Genomic DNA, 26,182 nt, shown 5'->3' on the forward strand with positions numbered 1-26,182 from the left:
GCATGAGCTTGAGTGCCTTTGTCCTCTGCTCCTCTGTGTTCAGGCAGGTTCTGATGGAGTAGAACTCACCGGCTCCCAGGTCTCCATCAGGCCGTCCCCCATGTGGACTGTGTAGGGCATGCAGAGAGCCAGCTCGCCCTTCTCCGCTGCCTCCTTGAACTGCTGCACAATCCAGGAAGGCCAGCATCCCCATCAAACTTGTTACCCATGAGAGTGCTCTGCCCCCAGGTGCCAAGACTTGTGTCTTAATCACTATTCAACACCTGGCACAGTGACTGATACAAAGCAGATGCACAGTATTTTCTGATTAATGAATGAGAATATCTATAGACGTTCCAAAATGAAGAAAGAGAAAGAAAGAAAGAAAGAAAGAAAGAAAGAAAGAAAGAAAGAAAGAAAGAAAGATCCTACTTTATGGCACCTTTTGGTGACTGCAAATAAAAAAGAAGAAAACAGTTTACAAAGGAAAAAATCAGATTGACTTAAGAATTCCCACCTATCAAAGCAAAGAGGAGTTTAAGGAGATATCACTTAAGAAAAGAGGAGTTTAAGGAGATATCACTTCACCTGTCAGAATGGCTATCATAAATAGACCAACAACTAGAATTGGCGAAATTGTGGAGAAAAGGGAACCCTTATACACTGTTGGGAATGTAAATTAGTGCAGCCACTGTAGAAAAGGGTATACAGATTCCTCAGAACATTAAAAATAGAACATATGACCTAGCAATTCCACTTCTGGGTATTTATCTGAAGAATTCCAAAATACTCCTTTGAAAAGACATATGCACTCCTATATTCATTGCAGAATTATTTACAACTAGAGGCTTGGTGCATGAAATTCGTGCATAGGGGGTGAGGAGTCCCCTCAGCCCAGCCTGCACCCTCTCCAATCTGGTATCCCTTGGGGGATGTCTGACTGCCGGTTTAGGCCCAATCTCACAATCTTGGACCACTGGCTCCTAATCCCTCACCTGCCTGCCTGCCTGGATTGCCCCTAACTGCCCGCCCCCACCCCACCCCCCGCCGCCGCCTGATCTCCCTTCACTCCCTCTGTGTGCTGGCCTGGTTGCCCCCAACTGCCCCCACTGCCGGCCTGGTCGCCCCCAACTGCCAACCTGGTCACCCCACGCAGCCTGCTTCAGTCATTTGGTCGTCCCTCACTAACCCCCCTGCCAGCCTTGTCGCCCCACGCAGCCTGCTTATTCAGTCATTTGGTCATCTCTCACTAACTCCCCTGCCAGCCTAGTCGTAGGCAGCCTTGTGAGGATGTGATGATCAATTTGCATATTACCTCTTTATTATATAGGATAACCTAAGTATCCTTCAATAGGCGAATGAAATATTACTCAGCCATAAAAAAGTGAAATCTTGCCATTTGTGACAAAATAGACCAGATGGTATTATGTTAAGTGAAATAACCATACAGAGAAACACAAATACCATATGGTTTTACTTACATGTGGAATCTAAAAAACAAACTCTGATACAGAGAAGAACTTGGTGGTTGCCAGATGAGAGAGGGGTTGGAGTGTGTGTGAAAAAGGCTAAGGGATTAAAATGTACAAATTGACAGTTATAAAAAAAATCATGGGGATGTGAAGTATAACATAGGAAATATAGTCAATAAGTATGGTGCCAGATGGCTATTATACTTATTGGAGGATTACTTTTTAAGATAAATGTCTAACCACTATGCTGTACACCTAATATAATTCTATATAATAAAAGGCTAATATGCAAATCAACCAAATGGCAGAACAACCAGCCGAATGTCCAGTCGCTATGATGTGCACTGACCACCAGGGGGCAGATTCTCAATGCAGGAGCTGTCCCCAGCCCACAGGCCCCAACTGGTGGGGGGGGGCGGGGCCAATGAGCGGGCAGCACCAGGCCGAGGCAGGTGTGAACAGAGGCCCTCATCATCCCACCAGTTGCCCCACAGATTGGTCCTGATCATCAACCAGACCTAGGGACCCTGCCCATGCACGAATTTTGTGCACTGGGCCTCTAGTCTATATATATAAAAGGCTAAGTGTCTGACCAGTCGCTATGATGTGCACTGACCACCAGGGAGCAGACACTCAACACAAGAGCTGCCATGACACACACTGGCCATTTTTTAAAAAAATATATTTTATTGATTTCTCACAGAGAGGAAGGAAGAGGGACAGAGAGTTAGAAACATCAATGAGAGAGAAACATCGATCAGTTGCCTCCCCCACCCCCCCCCCCCCCACTGGGGATGTGCCCGCAACCAAGGTACATGCCCTCGACCGGAATCGAACCTGGGACCCTTCAGTCCATAGGCTGACGCTCTATCCACTGAGCCAAACCGGTTTTGGCCACACTGGCCATTTAAAAATAAACAGCACCATCGACCTGGAGCCAACAAACCAACACTCGGCTTCCCCTAAGGGACACAGGCTCTGCCACAACCCCAGAGCAACATCCCACCAAATCGCAGCCAATGCTGCGAAGACCCCATGGTGCAAAATGCGGCCCACAGCCCAGCCCAGCCTAGAAATGGTGGCTGTGGGCGTCAGGTAATGACATCACGTAGCAACTCCCAGCTTCCTCTCCCTAGCGACTAGCCTCCTTGGAGTTTCTTCAGCCCAGAAATATGACTTACTTTATAGCCAGGTGCAAACATTTTACAAATTACAACATTAACCAAATGTTTGTGAAGCATTTTCCCATGCCTCATCTCATTTGATCCTCATAGAAGTCCTGGAGTAGGTACATAGGAGACTCAGTAGAACCCTATTTTCATTAGCAAGTCACAAATAGCGATATTAAAATATTTCTTCTAATTATTTTCCTTTCAATGTGCACAAATCCGTGCACCAGGCCACTAGTAACAGAATAAAGAGGAAAAAAATCTCATGATTATCTCAAAAGTCAGAAAAACCTGACCACACTCAATATCCATTCATGATTACAACTCTAAAAAAAAAAAAAAAAAAAAAAAACTATGTCTTTAGCAAACACCATACTTAGTGGTGAATTATTCAAAGCTTTTTTCTCTTATTCCAGAAATGAGTTAGGGATACGTACCACCCCCATTTCTATTTCCTGGAGGTGCCAGCTAGTTCAAAAGGGAAGAAATAAAAGTCACAGGGATTGGGAAGGAAAAAAAAACAAGATTGATATTTCTATAGACGAGTTAAATGTGTGTTTGTAGAGAAATTTAAAAACGATAAAAATTAGACTTAAGGTTCGAAAAGTTTCTAGATACCTTTTTTTTTTTTTTTAACTTATCAGTATCAAACATAAAATGCACTTTCAACAAGAGTCCACTGATCAGGAGAACTTCACTGGCAAAGGGAGGGAGCAGGATGCCAGGACTCAAGTCCCATAGAACCACCTCCGAGGTGACTTCAAGAAACAGCTCTGTAAATAGACCACAAATACCAAATATAGTTGCCAGGATCCCTTATCCATGTGCCAAAGAAAGAATTCTTAATGTCTTTGTGTAGCCCGGTCATACCTGTATGTTTTTAAAACCATTTGGACATCATTGGGGTGCATACTATAGGCAAACTCTCCAGCATCTTGCCTTTCGGACTTACTAGTGATATAGATGGAGATAAATCCATATTAACAAGTATAGCAACTTCATTCATTTGTTAAACTTTTTAGTTTGAGATAATTTCAACCTTGCAGAATAGCACAAAGAACTCCAGGATACCTTCACTCAGGCTCACCAATTGCTGACATTTGTCTGTATTTGCCTCATACTTGCTAATCACTCCCCCAACCCCTCACACGTGTCTGTGTCAGTGGGTGTCCTGAACCATTTGAGAGCAGGTTGCATATATCATGACCTTACATCCGTCAGGGTGTATTTCTAAAGAATAAAGACATTCTCTTTCGTAAACAGTACATTTTTATATAAGATTCAATATTGGTACAAACTATCCATATATAACCCACATGCAGATTTTATCAGTTGTACCAAAAATGTCCTCTTAGAGCAATTTTACTTTCCTGATCCAGGATCCCATCCAGGATTGGGTATAATATTTGTCTTGTTTTATTTAATCTGGTGTAGTTATCAGCCTTATTTATCTTTCCTGACATTGATTTGTTTGAAGAGGTGTTTTTACTACCTCCTTCATTTTACTCGATGAAGAGTTGGTAAAAGACAAATTGGGTTTGCCCTGAAGGCTGTTTCTTTACCTACTCCCTACATCAGCAATTTTCAACCAGTGTGCTGCGGCAGGAATTTGTAAAACATGCAATACCTGACTATTTAGTCAGGGGCACTGACCACTTTCCTCCGACTGTCACGCTTAAAAATGACAACAGCCAACACAACAACAGCCATCTGGTGTGAATGAATCAAAATTATACCTATTTTGTCAGATGGGCAAAAAATATATATTTTTGGTGTGCTGCAGAATTTTAGTAATTTAGTTTATGTGTGCCATGAGATGAAAAAGGTGGAAAATCACTGCCCTACAGATTCTGAGTTGGCACAAAGGAAGAACAGGGTGGCACCAGTTAGGGGGCTCTGGAGGCTCCCCATCCTAGCAAGACCACTTCCTGGCCAGGTTGCTTTCATGCTCCAAGGCTGCATATATTCTCTGACCCCTTGAGGGAGCATTGGATGGGGGAGGAGAGGAAGGTGGGATCCCTCTTTACTGAAGAACTTCCTTTTTAAAAAATATATTTTTTTATTGATTTCAGAAAGAGGAAGAGAGAGAGAGAGATAGAAATATCAATGATGAGAGAGAATCATCGATTGCACGCCCCCTACTGGGGATCCAGCCCGCAACCCGGCATGTGCCCTTATGAGGCATCCAACTGTGACCTCCTGGTTCAGGGGTGGACGCTCAACCTCAGCCACACCAGCCGGCTGAAGAGCTTTCTTAAGCACAGTTCTCCATGAAGAACATGAGGCTCAGGAGATCATTGTGTGCTCTGCTACTTCTAAGCTCATAAATTATGTTATAATAAACCCTTTATATGTGCCCTTTTGGGCACTAGTGGGATTATGTGTCTGTGCGGTGTGCACACGCATGTGCGTGCACCCCCTTTGCACTGTAATTAATGATCCAGTCTACCTCAGTGCTATGCATTTTTGGAAGCGGCAAAATCCAACTGCCTCCCTCCCCAGGGTAAGAAACGGTCCTCCCGGTCCTGAGTGCGTCGCCATGGTGTCCACTGACTCCGGCGGGTAAATCTTCGTGTGTGTGTGTGTGTGTGTGTGTGTGTGTGTGCAAGAGCGTGCACTTGCTTAATAAACCTACACAAGAGAACCTGAGTGATGGAGGAGTAGATGTTATATATTTAGTTCATTCTTTGAAACTGAATCTGCTGCAAAGTTTTTAAGCAACCAAGTAACAGTAGCTCATGGCAACATGTTAGAATATTGAAGATGAACGGGAAGGATTATGATGCATAGAAAATCCAAGTTGGAATGTAGCTGAAGTGCAGATAAAAACCAGTTTGCAGCTACTGAAAGGAGGGGGAGGGACATACAGTTTATTACAAACAAAAAGAGCCGCGATAACAGGCTGGGAGAAATGAAGTTAAAAGGACTAGAAGTCGCTCCCAAATAGCAGTGAAAAGTCCAGCGTGGGTTCACGAACATGACTTCGCAGCGGCCTTCCCCCGCGGATGACTTCGGCATCTACTACGTCCTGTGAGCCTCTGTCCTCCGCGGCTTTCTCAGCCCAGCGTGGGGCGGGTGGGAGCCCACGCTAAAGCAGTCGGGGAAGGTGCCGCCTTCGGAAGGGTTCCCCCAGACCTTACCCACTGCAGGTCCCCGGAAGGAAGGGAAGAGGCTATTTAATATGCAGGCAGTAGATATTCCCGAAGGGTGACACCGGTAAATAGAAGTGAAACGACCCTCCATGTAACAGCGAGCCCTTTCAGACCCGCAGGGTGGTGCGGGGGGGTGGGGGGGGTCATCTCATGGAGACCCCATTTCATACCGTAGATGGAAAGACATCTCATAAAGGACAAAGATGCCGGGCTGCCTGGCGCAATAGCCAACTTACAAAAGGAAACTGTGGAGGGAGGAGGACTCCCCAGGAGCCCAGAGAGTTCCCGCCCCCGTGCAGGTCTGGCTGACTCACCTGAACGCTTTAGTTCTAGAGCTCACTGTTAGGGACGTCCTAGATCAATCAGTCACTCCTTTAAAAAGATCTTAGGTTACCTCCTATTCGCTATGCAATCGGTGCCACATGCCTGCATCATTTAATCTAATCCTCACTACGAACCTCTAAGGCGGCTAGCAGTGCTCCTGTCTCATAGATGAGAAATGGCATGAGTCCCAGATCTTGTGACTGGTAAGCGGCAGGTCAGGGTGTAAACCAAGCTATTTTTCTCACAAAGTCTATACTTGTACTCTCTTTCCCTCTATGTATGTGTGTGTTTTTCTTTTTCTTTTTTTAAAATATATTTTATTGACTTTTTACAGAGAGGAAGGGAGAGGGACAGAGAGCCAGAAACATTGATGAGAGAGAAACATCGACCAGCCGCCTCCCGCACACCCCCCACCAGGGATGTGCCCGCAACCAATGCACATGCTCCCGACTGGAACCGAACCTGGGACCCCTCAGTCCACAGACCGACGCTCTATCCACTGAGCCAAACCGGTTTCGGCTGTATGTGTGTGTTTTTCTATGTCTATATATACATCTATACGAATAAAAGCCTAGGTGGTCCTCGCGCCCTCGTGGGACGCCCTCATGTCATCACAAGATGGCCGCCACAAGATGGCCAGCAGGGGAGGGCAGTTGGGGGCGATCAGGCCAGCAGGGGAGCAGTTAGGCATCAATCAGGCCAACAGGGGAGCGGTTAGGGGGCAATCAGGCTGGCAGGCAGAAGCGGTTAGGAGCAAACAGGCAGGCAGGCAGGTGAGCAGTTAGGAGCCATCAGTCCTGGATTGTGAGAGGGATGTTTGACTGCTGGTTTAGGTCATTCTCTGAGGGGTCCCAGATTGGAGAGGGTGCAGGCTGGGCTAAGAGACACCCCACTCCATGCACGAATTTCATGCACTGGTCCTCTAGTATATAATATGCACGTAGTGTATATATGTGCTTTTAGTATATGTACATAATATGCTCTCAATATGTATATATGTATTTGTGTACACACACCCAACTATTAATATCCTATATAATAAAAGGCGAATATGCAAATTGTCCCCTCCACTGGAAGTTCCACCAGGAGTTCGACCAGGGGGTGGAGTCAGCTGGCCAACTGCCCACAGCCCCTCCCCCTGGCCAGCCTGGCCCCATGGGCCCCAATCGGGGTGAGCCAGCCGGACCCCACTCATGCACGAATTCATGCACCAGCCCTCAAGTATAATATATAACTCAAAATAACTCTTGACAGATGGTAGGTAGGTAGGTAGGTAGGTAGATAAACATTCCTTCTCTCTACATACCACTGCACACCCCTTAATATATTGCCATAGGCAAATGACTAAACCACTGAAACATAGTACCTCATCTATAACACAGGATTTAAAAATAACTGTACATACTCCACAGAACTGTTGCTAGAATTAAGTGGGAAAATACATGTTAAGTACTTAATATAGCGCCAGGCTTAATTCATGATGGCTATTGCTATTATTAACTACTACCTATTATTATTACTACTAATAATAGTTACATTTCTTGCCCAACAAGAAGGGAAGTGCTTTGGTATTTAGCGGGAAAGTCTGCGTTTTTAGCAATGCCAGGACTCTGAAAGGTCACTATGTCTGGCCCCTTTGGTTTTAGGAAGAAACTTTTATCTCTGCTTATTTGGCTGCAGGCACCATTCAGAGAGTTCTGGACTAAGTAATGCAATTTTAGACTCCAAGCTCGAATACTGCTGTCCTGGTGGGGGGTGTGCTTGATGGAAGCCTTATTAAGAACTCTTCTGGCCCTGGCCGGGTGGCTCGGTTGATTGGACCACCGTCCTGTACAACAAAAGGTTGCATCCCGCGGTCGGGGCATACAGGAGGCAACCGATGGATGTTTCTCTCATCAATGTTTTTTCTCTCTGCCGTCCTCTCTCTCTCAAATCAATAAACATATCCCCGTGGGAGGATAAAAATAAAAAATAAAAGAACTCTCTGTGTCATGAAGTTGAAAGAGACGTACTGTCATTTGTACATATTTTTAAATTATTTTTAAAAATCTTTATTGTTGAAAGTATTACATAGGTCCCCCTTATTCCCCATCGACCCCCTCCAGCCGCCCCCACCCCCCGCCCCAGGCCCTCACCACCCCCATGTCTGCGTTCCTGGGTCATGCACAGACGCATACAAGGTCTGTGGGTGAGTATTCCCTTCCCTCACAACGCTGCTTTCTTTCCTCGCGGGCCCAGCGCCGAGTGTGCAGATCACTGCCGCGCCTCCCCGGTGCACAAGGCCGGCGGGAACCAGCCGCACTGCCAGGGCGTGACCGGCCTGCGGAACCTGGGCAACACGTGCTACATGAACGCCATCCTGCAGTGTCTCTGCAGCATCTCGCCGCTGGTGGAGTACTTCCTCTCCGGAAAGTACATCACGGCCCTTCAAAAGTAAGGCCACGCGTGTCCCCTGCGGCCCGGCCCCCGCCCCCGCTCCCCCAAGGCGAGGCTGGGCAGGGAGCCTCTGGGACCCCTGCTCAGGCCGGCAGAGGCTTCAGCGCCCAGACACCAGTCTGGGGTGAGGGAAGTGGGAGGGTCGACCGGGAAGGGAATGAAGCTTCGTTTTGGGTCCGAGGTGCCCTCTTTCTTGAGAGCAGCCAGAAACGCCCCTCCCTTCTCCCCAGGGATTGCAGCAAAGTCGCCACCGCTTTTGCCTACGTGATGACAGACATGTGGCTGGGGGACTCAGACTGTGTCTCACCAGAAATATTTCGGTCAGCTCTTGGCAACCTCTACCCAGCGTTTATGAAAAAGACACAGCAAGACGCTCAGGAATTCTTGATTTACGTCCTGAATGAGCTTCATGAGTCCCTGAAAAAGGTAAGTAGAATGAATGGCCTTGACATAGGAGAGACCTTCTGCTCCATCCGCAACTTTCACTTTTCATTCCTTCGTCCCTTCAGTCAGTATCTTGCTCTGTGCCAAGCTCAGGTGCTGGGGGGCTCCAGGTTAGCGTCTGGATGCGTCTGTGCTTCCCTAGCTGAGCCGGTCATCAGAGTCACCGGGAAGAGGTCAGGACCCAGCTTCCAGGCCTCGCTCCAGTGCTGAGGGCGCCGGGCGTCTGCCTGGTGCTCTGGGAACGCTCACTTGGTATTTCCAGGGATCAAACGGTGTGAGAACCACTAACTCCGTTCCCTTTGCCAATTACCTCCGCATGGACTACTTCTTAAAAGTGAAAATTCACATTTTTTAATAAAAAATATGATTCCTCCTGAGTTACAACATACAGAACTTTACAACTTAAAATTAAGTGTTCTTGGTAACAACAAACCCAAGAAAGTATTCAGTTCGGCCTTAGATTACAGACAGATCTGTGTACGGTAACGTTTCATCTTCATGCCAAACACGCCCAACCCGAATCCCTCGTTCACTTAGCACCATGGTCGGCAAACTGCGGCTCACGAACCACATGCGGCTCTTTGGCCCCTTGAGTGTGGCTCTTCCACAAAATACCACGGCCTGGACGAGTCTATTTTGAAGAAGTGGCGTTAGAAGAAGTTTAAGTTTAAAAAAGTTGGCTCTCAGAAGAAATTTCAATCGTTGTACTGTTGATATTTGGCTCTGTTGACTAATGAGTTTGCCGACCACTGAGTTAGGACATTTAATGAACCATGAAATTGCCACCTACTACGGGTTTTGCTTTTATTTACACGACTCACTGCCTTCAGCCTTGACTGGGGACCCACAGTCCCCGAAGATGTGTCCTTGAGGTTAGGCGGTGTCCTTGTGGTGTCCGCTTACCTCATCGCTGGCTCCAGGAAATACTCAGCGTAAAGGATCACAGCATAGCCATGGGTCCTCCTCATCTGCAGCCCTCGGTTCCACTGTTCCTTTTCACTCCTTATAAAATATTCACGGCTGCCCTTTTTCTAGCCAGAGGGAGGGTGGTGGTCAGTAAAAGCACCTGGGTTCTCACTGGCAGCCAGTCGGAAATAAACAACACTTTGGTTCCCAAGACCAAACTTGGAATTAGAGGCACTAATTGCATCCCTGTTGGGGGGAGGAGGGAGGGGCAGGCCTGGGCAGCAGGTGTGATCCCAGAAGGAAGCCCAAGTGGAGCGGTGGGCAGCTCCGGGGCAGAGCTGACCGGAGCTAACGCGCCTCCCAAGTGTGTCGGGTCCCTGACGAGGGGTGTGCTCCCGGCCGGCCGTGCTGCCCCTGAGAGGGGGCTAGGGTCGAGCCAGGCGCCCGGCCAGTTAGTCGGGCTGCCTCGGAGATTTAAGATCTGCTCTTTTAGAAAGTGTTCTCGGAATAGACATTTGTCCAAAGAGGACAGACAGATGGCCAATAGACACGTGAAAAGATGCTCAGAGTCACTAGTTATCACAGAAATGCAAATTAAAACCACAGTGAGATGTCATCTCACACCTGGCGGAATGGCTGTCATCAATAAGCCAACAAACTGACAAGTGTGGGTGAGGATGCAGAGAAAAGGGAACCCTCGTGCGCAGTTGGTAGGAACGTGGATCGGTGCAGCTGCTGTGGGGAACAGTATGGCGTGACCTCAAAAAATTAAGATTGGAACTGCTTATGACCCAGAAATTCCACTTCTAGATTTATATCTGAAGAAACCCAAAACACTAATTTGAAAGAATATATACACCTTTATGTTCATTGTAGTGTTATTTTCAATAGTCACTAATCTATAGTAATAAAAGCATAGTATGCTAATTAGACCGGACATCCTTCCGGATGACCTTCCTGATGAAGCCAGGGCTGCAAGGGAAGCCTGGGTCCCAGGTGCCTGCTGGCGGCCAGAGAGAAGCCGATGCCAGCAGCCGGGGGACGGAAGCCCTGCTCTTGCACAAATTTCGTGCATCGGGCCTCGAGTATTGTAATAACTGTGTGTGGTGCCAGGTGGGTACGGGAAGTATCAGGTGGGTCACTCTGTAAAGTATATGATGGATCGTTAAACTGTACCCCTGAAACTAATACAACATAACAGTGACTGTAAACTGTAATTGAAAAAAAGTTTTAATTAAGAAATAAAAATAATTTAAAAAATAGAAAGTGTTTTCTAACAAAAGGAGAAGTGGCTAGGGAACATAACCTGAAGGGACTGGCGGGGAGATCAAATTCCTTGATTTCACCTCTAGATCAGCTGCCATGACTGAAAGCTAGTTTGAAACTTACCTAGAAACTCTTCCCGGGAAAAACTGCCTCCCGGGCCGGGCCCTCTGTCACTTTATCATGAGGCTGTGAGCTTCTGGAGCCACGGCCATATGTGTTACCAGGTTAGGGTATCATTCCTCAGCTTCACTAAGGAGGGGATTGGCTGGATTATAGGAAGTCACACAAACTACATGCTCTTAAGTTCTCACTCTATGTATTGTCTGAATCTACAACATGGTTTCTGGCAGCAATGTATCGTTCTGATGGAAAAATTCAAGTCATTCTATTAAAATCTGTTTGATAACCAGTCCTTGGTTTTCATTCCTTGATTAGTACCACCGAAGAAGGTCCTGCGAGACAGGGTCTATTCCGCGATGCTGCAGGAAGGCGATTGCCAGCGAGACCTCCATCGTCACCCGGCTGTTTGAAGGGCAGCTCAACTACAGCATCATGTGCCTGAAGTGTGAGAACTGCACCTACAGGAACGAAGTCTTCACCGTCCTCCCCCTCCCCATCCCATCCGAGTACAAGTGCTCTCTCCAGGTAGGGCTCTCACTCCTGCTTGCTTTCTTCTCTGGTTCTATTCAGTCCTGGATTCTCTCAGCCTGTTTCCTGTATTTTCTACTATGAAAGGGGCTGCTTTATAAAATTAAAAAAAAATTGGAAGCCAGGATGATAACATTTTATAGAAAAGCGACAGACAAAAGTGCAAAAAATGTATGGCCTTTCCTTATCTCAAAGGTCTGTAGGTCCATTTTGGGAAGTAGATATAAAAGATTCTGACTCAGTCTTGAGCTCTTATATTTTATTTATTTATTTATATTTAAAATATATTTTTATTGATTTTAGAGAGGAAGGGAGAGGGAGAGAGATAGAAACATCAACGATGAGAGAGAATCATTGATCGGCTGCCTCCTGCAAGCCCCCCACTGGGGATCAAGCCTGCAACCCCGGCATGTGCCCTTGACCGGAATCGAACCTGGAGCCCTTCAGTCCGAAGGCTGATGCTCTATCCACTGAACCAAACCAGTTAGGGCGAGCTGTTATATTTTTAGACAAAAGCTGTGAAGTGTGTTGGGAAAATAGAATGGAACCTAGTGCCTAGTTTACTTCTTGAATTTTCTTCACCATAATACCAAAAGCTGATGTAGCAGAGGGTGTGGTGGTAGAAGACAGGGAACAGTCTGGAGGCGGGAGCAATGCGTCTCCTCGCAGGATGATACACATTTACCCGAACTGGAGAATGGAATCCCACTACTTATTCAGAACGGGACTTGTTCGCAGATCCCGTGGCTAAAGACGGCTGGAAACGAATCCCAAAGCCTCCAAATGAGGTGCTGGTGTGTCTACTGAAAGCAGGATCTGCCCTCCTCGTCCTTAGGTTAATGGTTTGCAGAGCTGAGGGTGCCTGGCCGCACTGAGGACATCTCCCGGGCAGGGATCTCACTCTCTCTGTTCTGCTGGCTGTATTAGGGGTCACCTCCAAACCCCGAGACATGGTCATGGTCCAATGACCAGGTCAAAACACTGAGATGTGGTCATTGTCCGATCACCAGGTCACTTTTGTGATGAGACGAATAATGTAAAACAGCTGCCTGACTGGTTAGTGGGAACTTCACCGTCAATATTATTCTGAAGTAAACATGCTGCCTCAGAGATTAGATCCGAATGGGCACCTGGACCCATTTCAGTGACGGAAGAGAGCAGGAAGCACCTTCTTTGCAGGGAGAGGTGACCCCCCCCCCCCCCCCGCCCCAGGTGCAGCTTGTGACCTGGCATGGCCTGGACCTGCTGGCACGGAGGAAGGCAGCACGGAGCTCTTCCGAGGCTGCAGTATGAGCAGAGTCTGGGTTGCCGTTGATCCAGCTTTTTTACCTCAACAGGACTGTCTCCAGTGCTTTTTCCAACAAGACACGCTGACCTGGAACAACCAGATTCACTGCTCCTTTTGTGGAACTAAGCAAGAAGCAGCTGTGAGGGCCAGCATTTCCAAAGCACCGAAAATAATGATCTTTCACTTGAAAAGGTATGGATTTTGACATTTTGTGAGCATATTTTTTTACATATATTTTTATTAATTTCAGAGAGGATGGGAGAGGGAGAGATAGAAACATCAATGATGAGGGAGAATCATTGATTGGCTGCCTCCTGCACGCCCACTACTGGGGATCGAGCCCCCAACCCTGGCAATGTGCCTGGGACACTTCAGTCCGCAGGCGATGCTCTATCCATTGAGCCACACCAGCTAGGACGAGCATATTTTTTGAACAGCTTTATCAAGATAGAATACAGCCGAAACCGGTTTGGCTCAGTGGATAGAGCGTCGGCCTGTGGACTCAAGGGTCTCAGGTTCGATTCCGGTCAAGGGCATGTACCTTGGTTGCAGCCACATCCCCAGTAGGGGGTGTGCAGGAGGCAGCTGATCGATGTTTCTCTCTCATGGATGTTTCTAACTCTCTATCCCTCTCTCTTCCTCTCTCTGTAAAAAATTAATAAAATATATTTTAAAAAAAAGATAGAATACAATACCATGCAATACACCCACTTAAAGCTACAATTCAATGGTATCCAATATGTTACACTGATTTTTTAAATTTTGTGGTAAAACATATATAACATAAAATTTGCCATTTTACACTATTTTAAGTGTATACTTCATTGGCATTAATTACATCTATGTTGTCCAACAATCACCACTATTTCCAAAACATTTTCATCACTCCAAACAGAAACTCTGTACTCATTACGCGGTAACTCCCCATTCCTCCTCCCCCTGACCCCAGGTAACCTCTCATCTACTTTCTGGGTCTATAATTCTGCCTATTTTAGGTGCTTCATGTAAGTGGAATCGTACAACATTCATCCTTTCTGCTGGCCTATTTCACTTAGCATCATGTTTTCAAGGTTCATCCATGTGTGCCAGAAGTTCATTCCTTTTTATGGCTGAATAATATTCCACTGTATGTATGCCAGATTTTGTTTATCTGTTCATCTGTTGATGGACATTTGGCATTCACTTTGAGTGCTTTTAAAAAAATAAATTCCCATTACAAATTCTGATTCCACAGGTCTGAGGCAGAGTCTAAGCATCCCTATTTTAATTTTTAGATCCCCCCACCAAATTTTATTTTAAAACTTTCGAATCTACAAAGAAGTTGAAACTATATCATGAGTACCCATATACCCTAAAGTGTTCATTAGTTGGTGACACTTTGCCACATTTCCTTTCTCTTTTCTGTCTCTCTCTCCTCTTTCCCTTCCCCCCGCCCCCTTCCATTTTATTAGCAGAACCGTCTGAAGTAAGATGTAACACATGGCATTTCATGCTTCCGTACTCCACCACGTATCACCTGAGAATAAGGACATTCTCCTGCATAATCACCATTATCACGCCTAAGAGATGTGACAATAATTGTATATCACCTAAGATACAGTCCATACCTAACTTCCCCCATCCCCAAAATGTCTTTTATAACTTTTTTCAAATCTAGGATCCAGTCAAGGGTCCTACATTGCATTTGGCTGTCTTTTTCCATCTAGAACGATCTTTCCCCCTTTGTATATATCTAAACTTTTTTTTTTTTTCTTATATTGAGCCTTTGAAGAGCCCATTGTTTAGACTGTGTCTTGTTCTGGATTTAGTTAATTGTTTCCTCATGCTTAGATTCAAGCTAAATTTTTTAAAAATATATTTGTATTGATTTCAGAGAGGAAGGGAGAGGGACGGAGAGATAGAAACATCAATGATGAGAGAGCATCATTGATCAGCTGCCTCCCACAGCCCCACTGGGGATTGAGCCCGAAACTTGGGCATGTGCCCTGACTGGGAATCGAACCGTGACTTCCTGGTTCCTAGGTGGACACTCAACCACTGAGCCACACCAGCGGGGCCAGGCTAAAATTTTATTTTATTGTATTTTTTTTTTTTTTTTTTAGCAAGAATCTGGCATAGATGATGTTGTGTGCTTATCACTTTGCATCAGGAGGCACATCATGAAAGTTTCTCTCACTATTAGTACTGTTAGGTTCGATCCCCTAGGTAAGGTGGTGACTGCAAGATCTCCCATTTAAAGCTGTAGTTTCCGCCGAAACCAGTTTGGCTCAGTGGATAGAGCGTCGGCCTGCGGACTGAAAGGTCCCGGGTTCGATTCCGGTCAAGGGCATGTACCTTGGTTGCGGGCACATCCCCAGTAGGGGTTGTGCAAGAGGCAGCTGATCGATGTTCCTCTATCATCGATGTTTCTAACTCTCTATCCCTCTCTCTTCCTCTCTGTAAAAAATCAATAAAATATATTAAAAAGCTGTAGTTTCCCCTCTGTAATTGGTATCACCCCGGACCTATGGACACTTAAACCTAATGTGCTTCGTATCCATTACTATCATCGTTCTTCTTGATGTTCAAATTGTTTAAAATGGGCCAGTGAGAGCCGCTTCAAGCTTTTGTTACCTCATTATTAGCTCATTTAGTTTTAATAAAATATAATTACAGGCACAAAATTCATCCTTGTTAGATGCACAGTTCCATGAATTTTTAAAAATGCACACAGTCATGTAACCATCAGCCAACATATAGACTATCTCTATCACCCCAAAAAGTTTTCTCATACCTACTTTATTTATTTATTTAATTTATTTTTTTCTCATGCTCCTTTATAATCAATCCCTTCTCTACTCTCAGCCCCTGGAAATTTCTGATCTGATTTGTATCCTTATAGTTTTGCTTTTTCCAGAATGCCCTATGTTATACTATGTGCAGCCTTTTGAGTTTGGCTTCTTTTACTTAGCACAATGTTTCTGAGATTAATTCATGGTGTGGTGTGGTGTAGTGTAGTGTAGTATTTTTATTGCTGTGTAGTAGTCACTTTTATGAATGTACCACGTTCACCAGTTGATGAACATTTGGGTTGTGTCTAGTTTGAGGCAGATGTGGATACAGCTGCTAGTAAACATTAGGATGTGGATTTTCATGTGGATAGAAGTTTTCATTTCTTTTCAGATGATACCTAGGCATAGCATTGCTGGGTCATATGGTCCCTTCGTTTTTGCAAACAAGGTTTCTTGCTTTCAGGCCTAAGCCTACCTCAGGCTCATCCAGGAATTGCCCTGCCCCAGACCTAAATCAGCCATTTTCCCAAAATGAACCTAACTTACTTTTTAAGGAGCTCCAGGGTCGTTCTGCGATGGACTCAGCTTTGGGAACTGCTGATCCATATGGCAAATAGAGAGTGTGGCAAGCGTTTCACAAAATGGTATCTTATTAAAAGATGTTAAAACCTCAGAGCTGGAAAGCAGGACACTGCCGAGACCACGTGTGCTGATATCCAGAAGAGGGAAACTGAGGCAGCCTGGCTAGCGTGAAGGCACCAGCCGCTCCGCAGTGAAGTCTCCAGGCGCTGCCAGTGGTTCCTTCGCCCGCTGCCCCCGGATTGACTCCACACTGGCTCAGGTCCTGACTCGAGCTCTTGGCCCTCTCCAGTCTCAGTGTCGACAAGGCCTGTGGATGCAGAGCTCCTAAGCCAGGGGTCCTCAAACTTTTTAAACAGGGGGCCAGTTCACTGTCCCTCAGACCGTTGGAGGGCCGGACTATAGTTTAAAAAAAAACTATGAACAAATTCCTATGCACACTGCACATATCTTATTTTGAAGTAAAAAAACGAAACGGCAAAAACACCCGCATGTGGCCCGCGGGCCGTAGTTTGAGGACGCCTGTCCTAAATATATGTAGATAAGAAAAACCTGTGTGTACACATCTGCACCAAATAATCTTTTTACGAAATTACTTTGAACTGTACTTAGAATTGGTCAAGCTACGGGGACTTCATTCATGAGTGCTTCACAAACTCACTTTTCATTGCACACATTTATTATCGCTCCAGGTTTGACATTCTGGGTACAATGAAAAGGAAACTGAGAACCGATATTCATTACCCGCTCACTAACTTGGACCTTACTCCTTACATTTGTCCAGTTTTCCGGAAACATCCTAAATATAACCTCTGTGCAGTGGTGGTGAGTAAAATACAACTATTTAAAATAATACAAATTTAAAGAAAACTGTAGGATTATCTGCTTAAATGCCTACTCCTTCTATCTTTCCCTGACTTCTATATGTTGCTTTTTAAAACAAAATGTAGAGCCTGGAAACTCCCTGCTTTGACCCTGAGCAGTAGAGCAGTGAAAGAATAAAATGCCCTGGTCGCTGCCTCCTCACTTCCCCCGACTCAGTGGTTATTTCAGATCTAGAGATGTTTGCAGATTGTGCTCTGGGGGCAGTAGAAGAATAACGGTGAGCCCCCTATGGCCAAAGCCCCCAAACACTAGGTACATAATAGTCGCAGACTCATTGCCTGTATACATCCAGCCCTGTGTATACAAGCCTCAGAGGCCCCCTTGGGCTCTGTGCCAACTCTCATCATTGCGGATTCCCAGAAGGAAAGAAAGCCTAGGGTATATTCAGACCAAATCATCTACTATGTAGGTAGTAGTTAATAACAGCAATAGCCATCATGTATTGAGCCTGGCATTATGTTAAGTACTTAACACGTATTTTCCCATTTAATTATTTCAACAATTCTATGGAGTATGTACAATTATTTTTAAAGCCTGTGTTATAGATGGGGTACCATGTGGTTTAGTCATTAGCCATGGCAATATATTAAGGGATGTGCAGTGGTAAGTAGAGAGAAGGAATGTTTATCTACCTACCTACCATCTGTCTGTCAGGAATTATTTGGATTTATATATCATATATTAAGAGTGGGTGTGTGGGCCATGGCTGAGTAGATCAGCTGGTTAGAGCATTGTCCTGATACACCAAGGTTGCAGGTTTGATCCCCAGTAAGGGTACATACAGGAGTCAACCAATGAATGCATAAATAAGTGGAACAACAAATCGATGTTTCTCTTTCTCTCTCAAATCAATAAAAAAAAAGTAGGTGCGTATATACACATACATATATATGGCATATATATATATATATATATATATATATACACACACACACACATACACACATTGAGATCATAATATATGCACATATTGTATACATATATTAAGAGCACATATACACGTGCATATAATATATGTATATCTATCTATATATATAAAAGCCTAAGCGACCTTTACGAGGGAATGACCGGAATGACCAGTCGCTGTGACACACACTAAACAGGCAGGCAGGCAGGTGAGCAGTTAGGAGTGAGCAGGCAGGTGAGCGGTTAGGAGGGTGTGGTCCCGGATTGCGAGAGGGATGTCTGACTGTTGGGTGTCCGACTGCAAGGATTAGGCCTAAACTGGCAGTCAGACATCCCCCGAGGGGTCCCAGATTGTGAGAGGGTGCAGGCCGGGCTGAGGGACCCCCCCCAATGCACGAATTTCGTGCACCAGGCCTCCAGTATACATATAAAAACATACACATATACATAGAGGAAAAGGAAAAAAGAACACATAGACTGTAAAATATAGATCTTGGTTTAAATCCCAACGCTGCCACTTACTAGTACAGGATCTGGGACTCTTGTGCCAGTCTCTCATCTGTAAAACAGGAGCATTGTTACTCGCTTATAGACTTGCTGTGACGAATAGATTCAATGATGAAGGCACATGACACAAGTTACCCTCTCCAAAGTTCATGAAGACATTCAACTATATTATCACATGAAAAGCTTGGTTTTACCTTAACACAGTTTTTAAAATTATTCTTAAAAGTGTCCATTGTTTACATTTTCAATTTTTTTGGCAAATGTCAGTTTTTTTCTTTCCAATTATTACATCTCTTGTTTCTTTTTCTTGTCCTACTTCTCTGGCTAGGACACCCAGTATGTGTAAAATATTGTGTTACTCCCTTCTAGACTGCAGTTTCTGCTGAAAAATCTTTTGATAGTCTTAGGCGGAAGGTGGGGGGTTGGGGAGGCCTTGTAGTGACAAGTTGTTTTCCTCTTGCTGCTTTTAAGATCCTCTCATTGCCTTTAATTTTTGACTTTTAAAATATAATGTGTCTCGGCGTGGGTCTCTGGGTTCATCTTATTTGGAACTTTCTGGGCTTCCTGTATCTTTTTAAATATAACTTTTATATTTTAATGTCTATTTCCTTTCTCAAGTTAGGGAAGTTTTTAGCCATTATTTCTTCAAATAAGTTTTCTGCCCCTTTCTCTCTTTCCCTTTTGGGACCCCTATAATACAAATGTTAACCCTCTTGATGTTGTCCCATAAGTCCCTTAAACTATTGTCGTCATTTTAAAATTATTTTTTTCTTTTTGCTACTCTGATGGGGAGAGTTCCATTGTCATCCTTGAGTTCACTGACCCTTTCTTCCGTTTCTAGTCTGCTGAAGCCTTCTAGTGTATTTTTCAGTTCAGTTTTGAACTTTTGCTCCGTGACTTCTCTTTGGTACTATCTTACTTTTCCCCTCGTTGTTGAAGTAGTTCTTACTGTGTTCATCTGTTCTTTTCCCGAGTTTGGTGACCATTACTTTGAACTTTTTATCAGGTAAATCACTTATCTCCATTTCATTAAGGTTTTTCCCCGAGTTTTTATCTTGTTCTTTCATTTGAAGCCTATTCCTTTGTTTCTTCATTTTACTTGACTCTCTGTGATGGTTTCTATACGTTAGATAAAACAGCCACCTCTTAGCCCTGGCCGGGTAGCTCAGTTGTCTAGAGTGTTGACCAAAAAACCCAAGCTCCCCTTGGCCGCTAGAGCCAGGCCATCAAGGGGGATCCCCTGGGTGGGCAACAGCCCAAAAAACCAGGGCACCAGATACATGTAACAGCTCTCCTGGGGCGCTACTGGCACTCCAGAGCATGGCCAGGGGAGAGTGGAAAGACAGTGCCTCCCTCTGAGGTCCCCAGAAAGGATTACATCAGCCCACAGATGTGTCTTCGGTGAGGAGCCTGTCCCTCGGGCAGCTATGATAATAAGCTAATGGCGCGCTTCCCACAGAAAGAGCTCCTGGATCTGTGGCTTCTTGCTGTGCCGTGGTGGTGGCGGCAGTTTAAGGACGTTTTCTCTGTTGGTTCAAGTCCTGTGGGACCCACAGGTGTAAGCCCCCAGGGCCCCCAGAGCCAGGCAAGGTAGAGGGGTTCCCTGGCAGCAGCTGCAAAAAATTTAAGCTCCTTTCTGGGAGATACCGGCAGCTGGAGAAAGGCCCAGGGAGAGCGCAACGAAGGTTTCCACCCGCACATGTTCCCTGAAAGCACCTCCACAGGCCCCTCATTATGTGCCAAACAAGAGCCTGCCCTCAGGCTTAATTAAGCTCCTGGAATCAAACTGGCCTCCCTCCTGGAAAGACTAATTTACAACAAAGGAGTCAAGCAAAAGGAAGAGGAACCTACTGGATAGAAAAAGATAGTTGCAAATCACACATCTGATAGGGGTTAATATACAACGGAGAAAGGAAAGTCTCTTCAATAAATGGTGCTGGGGAAAAATGGACAGCCACATGCAAAAGAATGAAATAGACCTCTATGTTACACTATACACAAAATTAACTCAAAATGGATTAAAGACTTGAACATAAGATCTGAAACCATAAAATACATAGAAGAAAACATAGGCAGTAAGCTGCTAGACATCAGTCTTACTAGTAGTGATGTGCAGGAGACAGGTGATCAATGATTCTATCTCATCATTGATGTTTCTATCTCTCTCTCCCTTCTTCTCTGATACATACATACATATATATATATATATATATATATATATATATATATATTTAAAAATTGACTAGCAATCTCTTCTTTAAAAAATAAGGTAAGCTCTAGCCGGTTTGGCTTAATGGATAGAGTGTTGGCCTATGGACTGAAGGGTCCCAGGTTCAATTCTGGTCAAGGGCACATGCCTGGGTTGCGGGCTCGATCCCCAGTAGGGAGCATGCAGGAAGCAGCCAATCAATGATTTTCTTTCATCATTGATGTTTCTATCTCTCTCTCCCTCTCCCTTTCTCTCTGAAATCAATAAAAATATATAAAATAAATAAATAAAAAATAAGTAAATAAATGAAAAGCTTCTGCACAGCGAGGAAAAAGGCAATCCACTGGATGGGAAAAGATAGTTGCAAATCATACATCTAATAGGGGTTAATATACAAAATATACTAGTATACAGAAGTCATATAACTCAACAAAAAGCCAACCTGATTTTAAAATGGGCAAAGGAGCCCTGGCTGGGTGCTCAGTGGTTAGAGCATTGGCCCATGGACTGACAGTCTCAGGTTTGATTCCATTCAAGGGTACATACCTGACCAATCCCTGGTCCTGGTCAGGGCCCACGCAGGAGGCAACCTATTGATTTGTGTCTCTCATATCGATGTTTCTCTCTCTGTCTCTCTCTCTCTCTCTCTCTGTCTCTGTCTCTGTCTCTCTCTCTGTCTCTCTGTCTCTCTCTCTCTCTCTCTCTCTCTCTCTCTCTCTCTCTGTCTCTCCCCCTCTCTTCCACTCTCTCTGAAAATCAATGGGGGGAAAATCCTTGGGTGATGATTAACAATAACAACAAAAATGGGCAGGGGATCTGAATAGATATTTTCCCAAAGGAGTGTTCCCAACTGGCACACGCAAAGATCTTCAACATCAGGGAAATGCAAGTTAAAACCACATTGAGATACCACCTCACATCTATTAAAATGGCTATCATCAGCCCTAGCTGGTTGGCTCAGTGGATAGAGCATTGGACTGTGGACTGGAAGGTCCCAGGTTTGATTCCGATCAAGGGCACATGCTCGGGTTGTGGGCTCAATCCCAGTGGGGGGCGTGCAGGAGCCAGCAGATCAATGATTCTCTCTCATCATTGATGTTTCTATCTCTCTCTCCTCCCTCTCCCTTCCTCTCTGAAACCAATAAAAATATATTTTTTAAAAAAATGGCTATCATCAGAAAGACAAGAACTAACAAGCAATGAATAGGATGCAGAGAAAAGGGAGCCCTTTGTGCACTATTGGTGGGAATGTAAATTGCAGCCACTATGAAGCAGTGTGCATATTCCCTTAAAATAAAGAATAAAACTACCATATGATGGAGTTATTCCACTTCTGGAATACGAAACACTAATTCAAAAAGACATCCCCATCCCTGTGTCCATTGAAGCATTATTTGCAATAGCCAAGGTATGAAAACAACCCAAGAGTCCACTGATGGATGAATGGATAAAAAAAGATGTGAACAACAACAACAAGAAAGATGTGAACACACACACACACCCTACATAATGGAATACTACTCAGCCGTAAAAAAGATAAAATCTTGCTATCTGTGACAAAATGGATGGATCTTGAGTGTATAATGCCAAGTAAAATAAGTAGGACACAAATAAGAAGAAAACAAATACCATATGATCTCGGTTATGTGTAGAAAATAAAACAAAAACAAAACCTGAGTCAAGCCAAAATAGAATCATGGGGGAAGACAACAGATTGGTGGTTACTAGAGGGGAAAAGTTGGTGGAGGGGAGGTAGCAATGAGCAAAGGGGGTCAAGTGGATGGTGACAGATGGAAACGAGACTTTTGGTAGCAGGATGTGGTGGATACACGTGTCAAATGATGATGTTGAAAAATAAATAAATAAATAAATAAAGCCCTAGCCAGTTTGGCTCAGTGGATAGAGCATCGGCCTGCGGACCAAAGGGTCCCGGGTTCCCTTCTGGTCAAGAGCAGGCATCTTGGTTTGTAGGCTCCTCCCCCGCCCGGGCCCTGGTCGGGGCTCATGCAGGAGGCAACCTATCGATGTGTTTCTCTCACATCAATGTTTCTCTCTGTCTTTCCCTCTCTCTTCCACTCTCCCTAAAAATCAATGAAAAAATAACCTCAGGTGAGGATTAACAAAAAATTTAAAAAATAAAATAGATAATGTTGCACACCTGAAACTTATATGATGTTATAAACCAATGTTGCCTCAATGAAAACAACAACTCCCATCTTCTGGTCTGGGAGGTGCCAGCGCTCTGGGGCATGGCAGAAGGAGGGCCTGGAATGAAGCACAGGGGAGCAGGGAGCTGCCCCCCCCCCCCCCCCAACACAACACACACACACACACACACACACACACACACACACACACACACACACACACACGCGCACACGCTAGCCTGAGGCCCAGGGAAAGCATGAAGGTGGTACTGCCTGCGGGCGCTTCAGACACGACTGTGCTGAAGTAGACGCTTGCCCCTCAGGCCAGTGCTTTAAAAGTAGCAAGTGAACCTCATTCACATAAGGTCAGCTGCCTGCAGGCTGAGCAGCAGGGCAGGTGAGTCGGGGCAGGTGAGTCCGAGTGCTCTCAACCTTCTGCAGTCGCTTCTCAGAGCCTTGCAGCCTTGTGGATCTCAGGAACATGAACTCAGCCCTGTTGGTTTTTCCGTGTCTCCTGGGAGGAGGTGAGTTCAGGATTCTCTAAGTCACCATATCGAGTATCCTTTTTTTCTTGATTTTAAATGGAATGGTTAAGAGTGATGCTTGCCGTAGCTTCTAGTAGCTACACTTTATCAGGTTATACGTTCTTCCTTCTATTTTGGTTTTGCTAACCGTTTTCGTGCATTTTGTGACGGTATTAACTTCTATTAAATCCTTTTCCCACAATAATATAGATTCTACGGCTCTCTTGAATCCTTTTTAATCTGTTAACACGGTCAATTACATTGATAGATTTTAAAAAATTTGTATTACTCTTGCATTGCTGGGATGAATACAATTTGGTCATTGTTATCTTCAATATATTTTGCTGGATTTGGTTGGCTGTATTTTAATATTTTTGCATCTGTCTTCTTGGGTGAGAGTGATCTTTGTTTTCTTCCTTGAATTGTCTTTGGTTTGGGGTTATACTGACCTCAAGAGTTAAAGGAGCTTTCCCCGCCTCTTCTACACAAACCTGTGTAGTTCGCTGATGAAAAGTTTCTTGAAGGATTAACAGAACTCACCTGTAAACCCACCTGGGCCTGCTGTTCCCTCTGAGGGAAGATTTGAACTGCAGGCTGACCTCGTTTCACTGCCCTTCGCTTTATTGTGCTTCACAGGTGTGTGTTTTTACAAATTGAAGGCAAGACCCTCCTCCACCAGCAGAAAAAGATTATGGCTTGCTTTATTGCGAGACTTGCTTTATTGCGAGACTTGCTTTATTGCGAGACTTGCTTTTATTGCGAGACTTGCTTTTATTGCGAGACTTGCTTTTATTGAGAGACTTGCTTTATTGCGAGACTTGCTTTGCTGGGAGACTTGCTTTATTGTGGTGGTCTGAAACCAAACCCACGAGATCTCTGAGGTATGCCTGTACCGATGCAATTACTTTAATATTTGTAAGTCTATTTAGGCTTTTTATTTTCTTCTTCCATCAGTTTTGTAAGTTATAATTTTCTGGATATTTCTCTGTTTATCAAAGTTTTCAGTTTGCTGGCAAAACTTTTTCAGGTATTAAAAATGTTTTTATTTTCTGCTGGATCTTAAATCTTTTTCCCACAATAATATAGATTTTTTTTATTGTAGGTAAAACACTTTATGTCATTTCTAATTTTATTTACTTAACCATTCATTGCCTTGTCTCTTTTTTAAAATCAATTATTAATGTTCCTATTACGTAGTTAAGTCTTTTCAAAGGACTAAGTTGGCTTTTTGATCTTCCTTATTACCTTGTTGTTTTCTGCTTAATTAGCCCTTATTATCTCTTTCCCTCTACTTTCTTTAGGTTTATTTCCTTATATTTTAAATTGGATGCTTAGTTCATTAACATTCAGCCTGTGTTTTAGATATAAGCATTAAAAATGATAAATGTGTGCTCTAGGGACCACTTCACTGCCTACCACCGCCTTTGAAATTATAAAACATTTCAGGCATACATAAAACAGAGCGAACAGTATCCATCAACCAGCTTTATAGATGAGCTGTCGACTCAGCTATAATACTCACCCTAGGCCCTCCCCGCACCATATTATTTTAAAGACAATCACTGTATCCCATGTTTTGATATAGTATTTGCTATAAAAATTACCTAGGAGTATTTCTTCTTAATTTCTAAAAGTATAGGAATGTGGAGGGGGGATAACTTTTTGTATTGACTGCTAGTTTTATTGTATTGTGTTCTAAGATTATGATCCATTTGAATTCTTTTACATTTGGTGAGACTTGTGTATTTATTAGAAGCCAGATTGAAGGTAAGCTTCTGTTGTTCAAAATCATCTCTATACTATTTTTTCTCCATCTGTTTGACTAATTTATAGTTGAAAGAAATGTGTTGAAATATTTTTCCTGATTTTAAAGGGAATAATCAAGAATGATGTTTGCTGTAAATTTTTAGTAGCTACACTTTATCAGGTTATGGATACTTCTAGTTTGCTAACAATTTTTGTGCATGTTTGTAAAGGTGTTTAATTTTATTAAAAATTTTTTTTCGAGATGCTATGACTCTCCTGAATCTTTTTAAATATGTTAGTGTGGTCAATTACATTTATAGATTTTCTAATTTTACTATTGCCTTACTGGGATGAATACAATTTGGTCATTATTTATTATCTTTATATATAAAATATATATTACAGCATAGAAAAAGTGTATGCCATTATGATGGTAGACTCGTCAAAATTTCCCTAAAGTTGTCAGTATTTTACAACAAATTTTTAAACAAACCTATATATTTAAACTGCATAGCAATTTAGAATTATAAACTTTTTGGTGTATTAAACCTTTTTTATTATGAAGTGACTATCATTTATAATGCATTTTGTGTTTAAGTTCATTTTAATTGATGTTTATATAGCTACTCTAGCTTTCTTTTAGTAGTATCTACCTACGGCATCCTTTCTATCCCTTTAAATTCAACCTTTTTGAGTTCTGAATGATAGTGTAGAACTGGATTTAAGAAATTCTGTTTGTCAATCTCTGTCTAGTAAGTTTAGTACATTTCCATATATTTCAACTTGTATAAATTTGGATTTGTTTCTGTTGTTATCTTGTGTGC

General features: G+C 43.8%; 1 protein-coding gene across 1 annotated transcript in view; it reads left to right on the top strand.

Moving 5' to 3' along the window:
* The first annotated feature begins 5,437 nt into the window (after positions 1 to 5,437).
* The window catches only part of USP50 (ubiquitin specific peptidase 50), a 41,034-nt gene continuing 20,289 nt past the window's right edge, over positions 5,438 to 26,182 (top strand). Inside the window, exons 1-6 of the mRNA XM_054716239.1 lie at positions 5,438 to 5,650; positions 8,335 to 8,529; positions 8,763 to 8,958; positions 11,584 to 11,793; positions 13,134 to 13,276; positions 17,127 to 17,259. Of these exons, the coding sequence (XP_054572214.1) occupies positions 5,598 to 5,650; positions 8,335 to 8,529; positions 8,763 to 8,958; positions 11,584 to 11,793; positions 13,134 to 13,276; positions 17,127 to 17,259 (930 nt within the window). The 5' untranslated portion in view covers positions 5,438 to 5,597. The remainder of the gene's footprint in view (positions 5,651 to 8,334; positions 8,530 to 8,762; positions 8,959 to 11,583; positions 11,794 to 13,133; positions 13,277 to 17,126; positions 17,260 to 26,182) is intronic.

This window comes from Eptesicus fuscus, chromosome 5 (genome assembly GCF_027574615.1).
Source record: "Eptesicus fuscus isolate TK198812 chromosome 5, DD_ASM_mEF_20220401, whole genome shotgun sequence".
Classification (NCBI taxonomy): domain Eukaryota; kingdom Metazoa; phylum Chordata; class Mammalia; order Chiroptera; family Vespertilionidae; genus Eptesicus; species Eptesicus fuscus.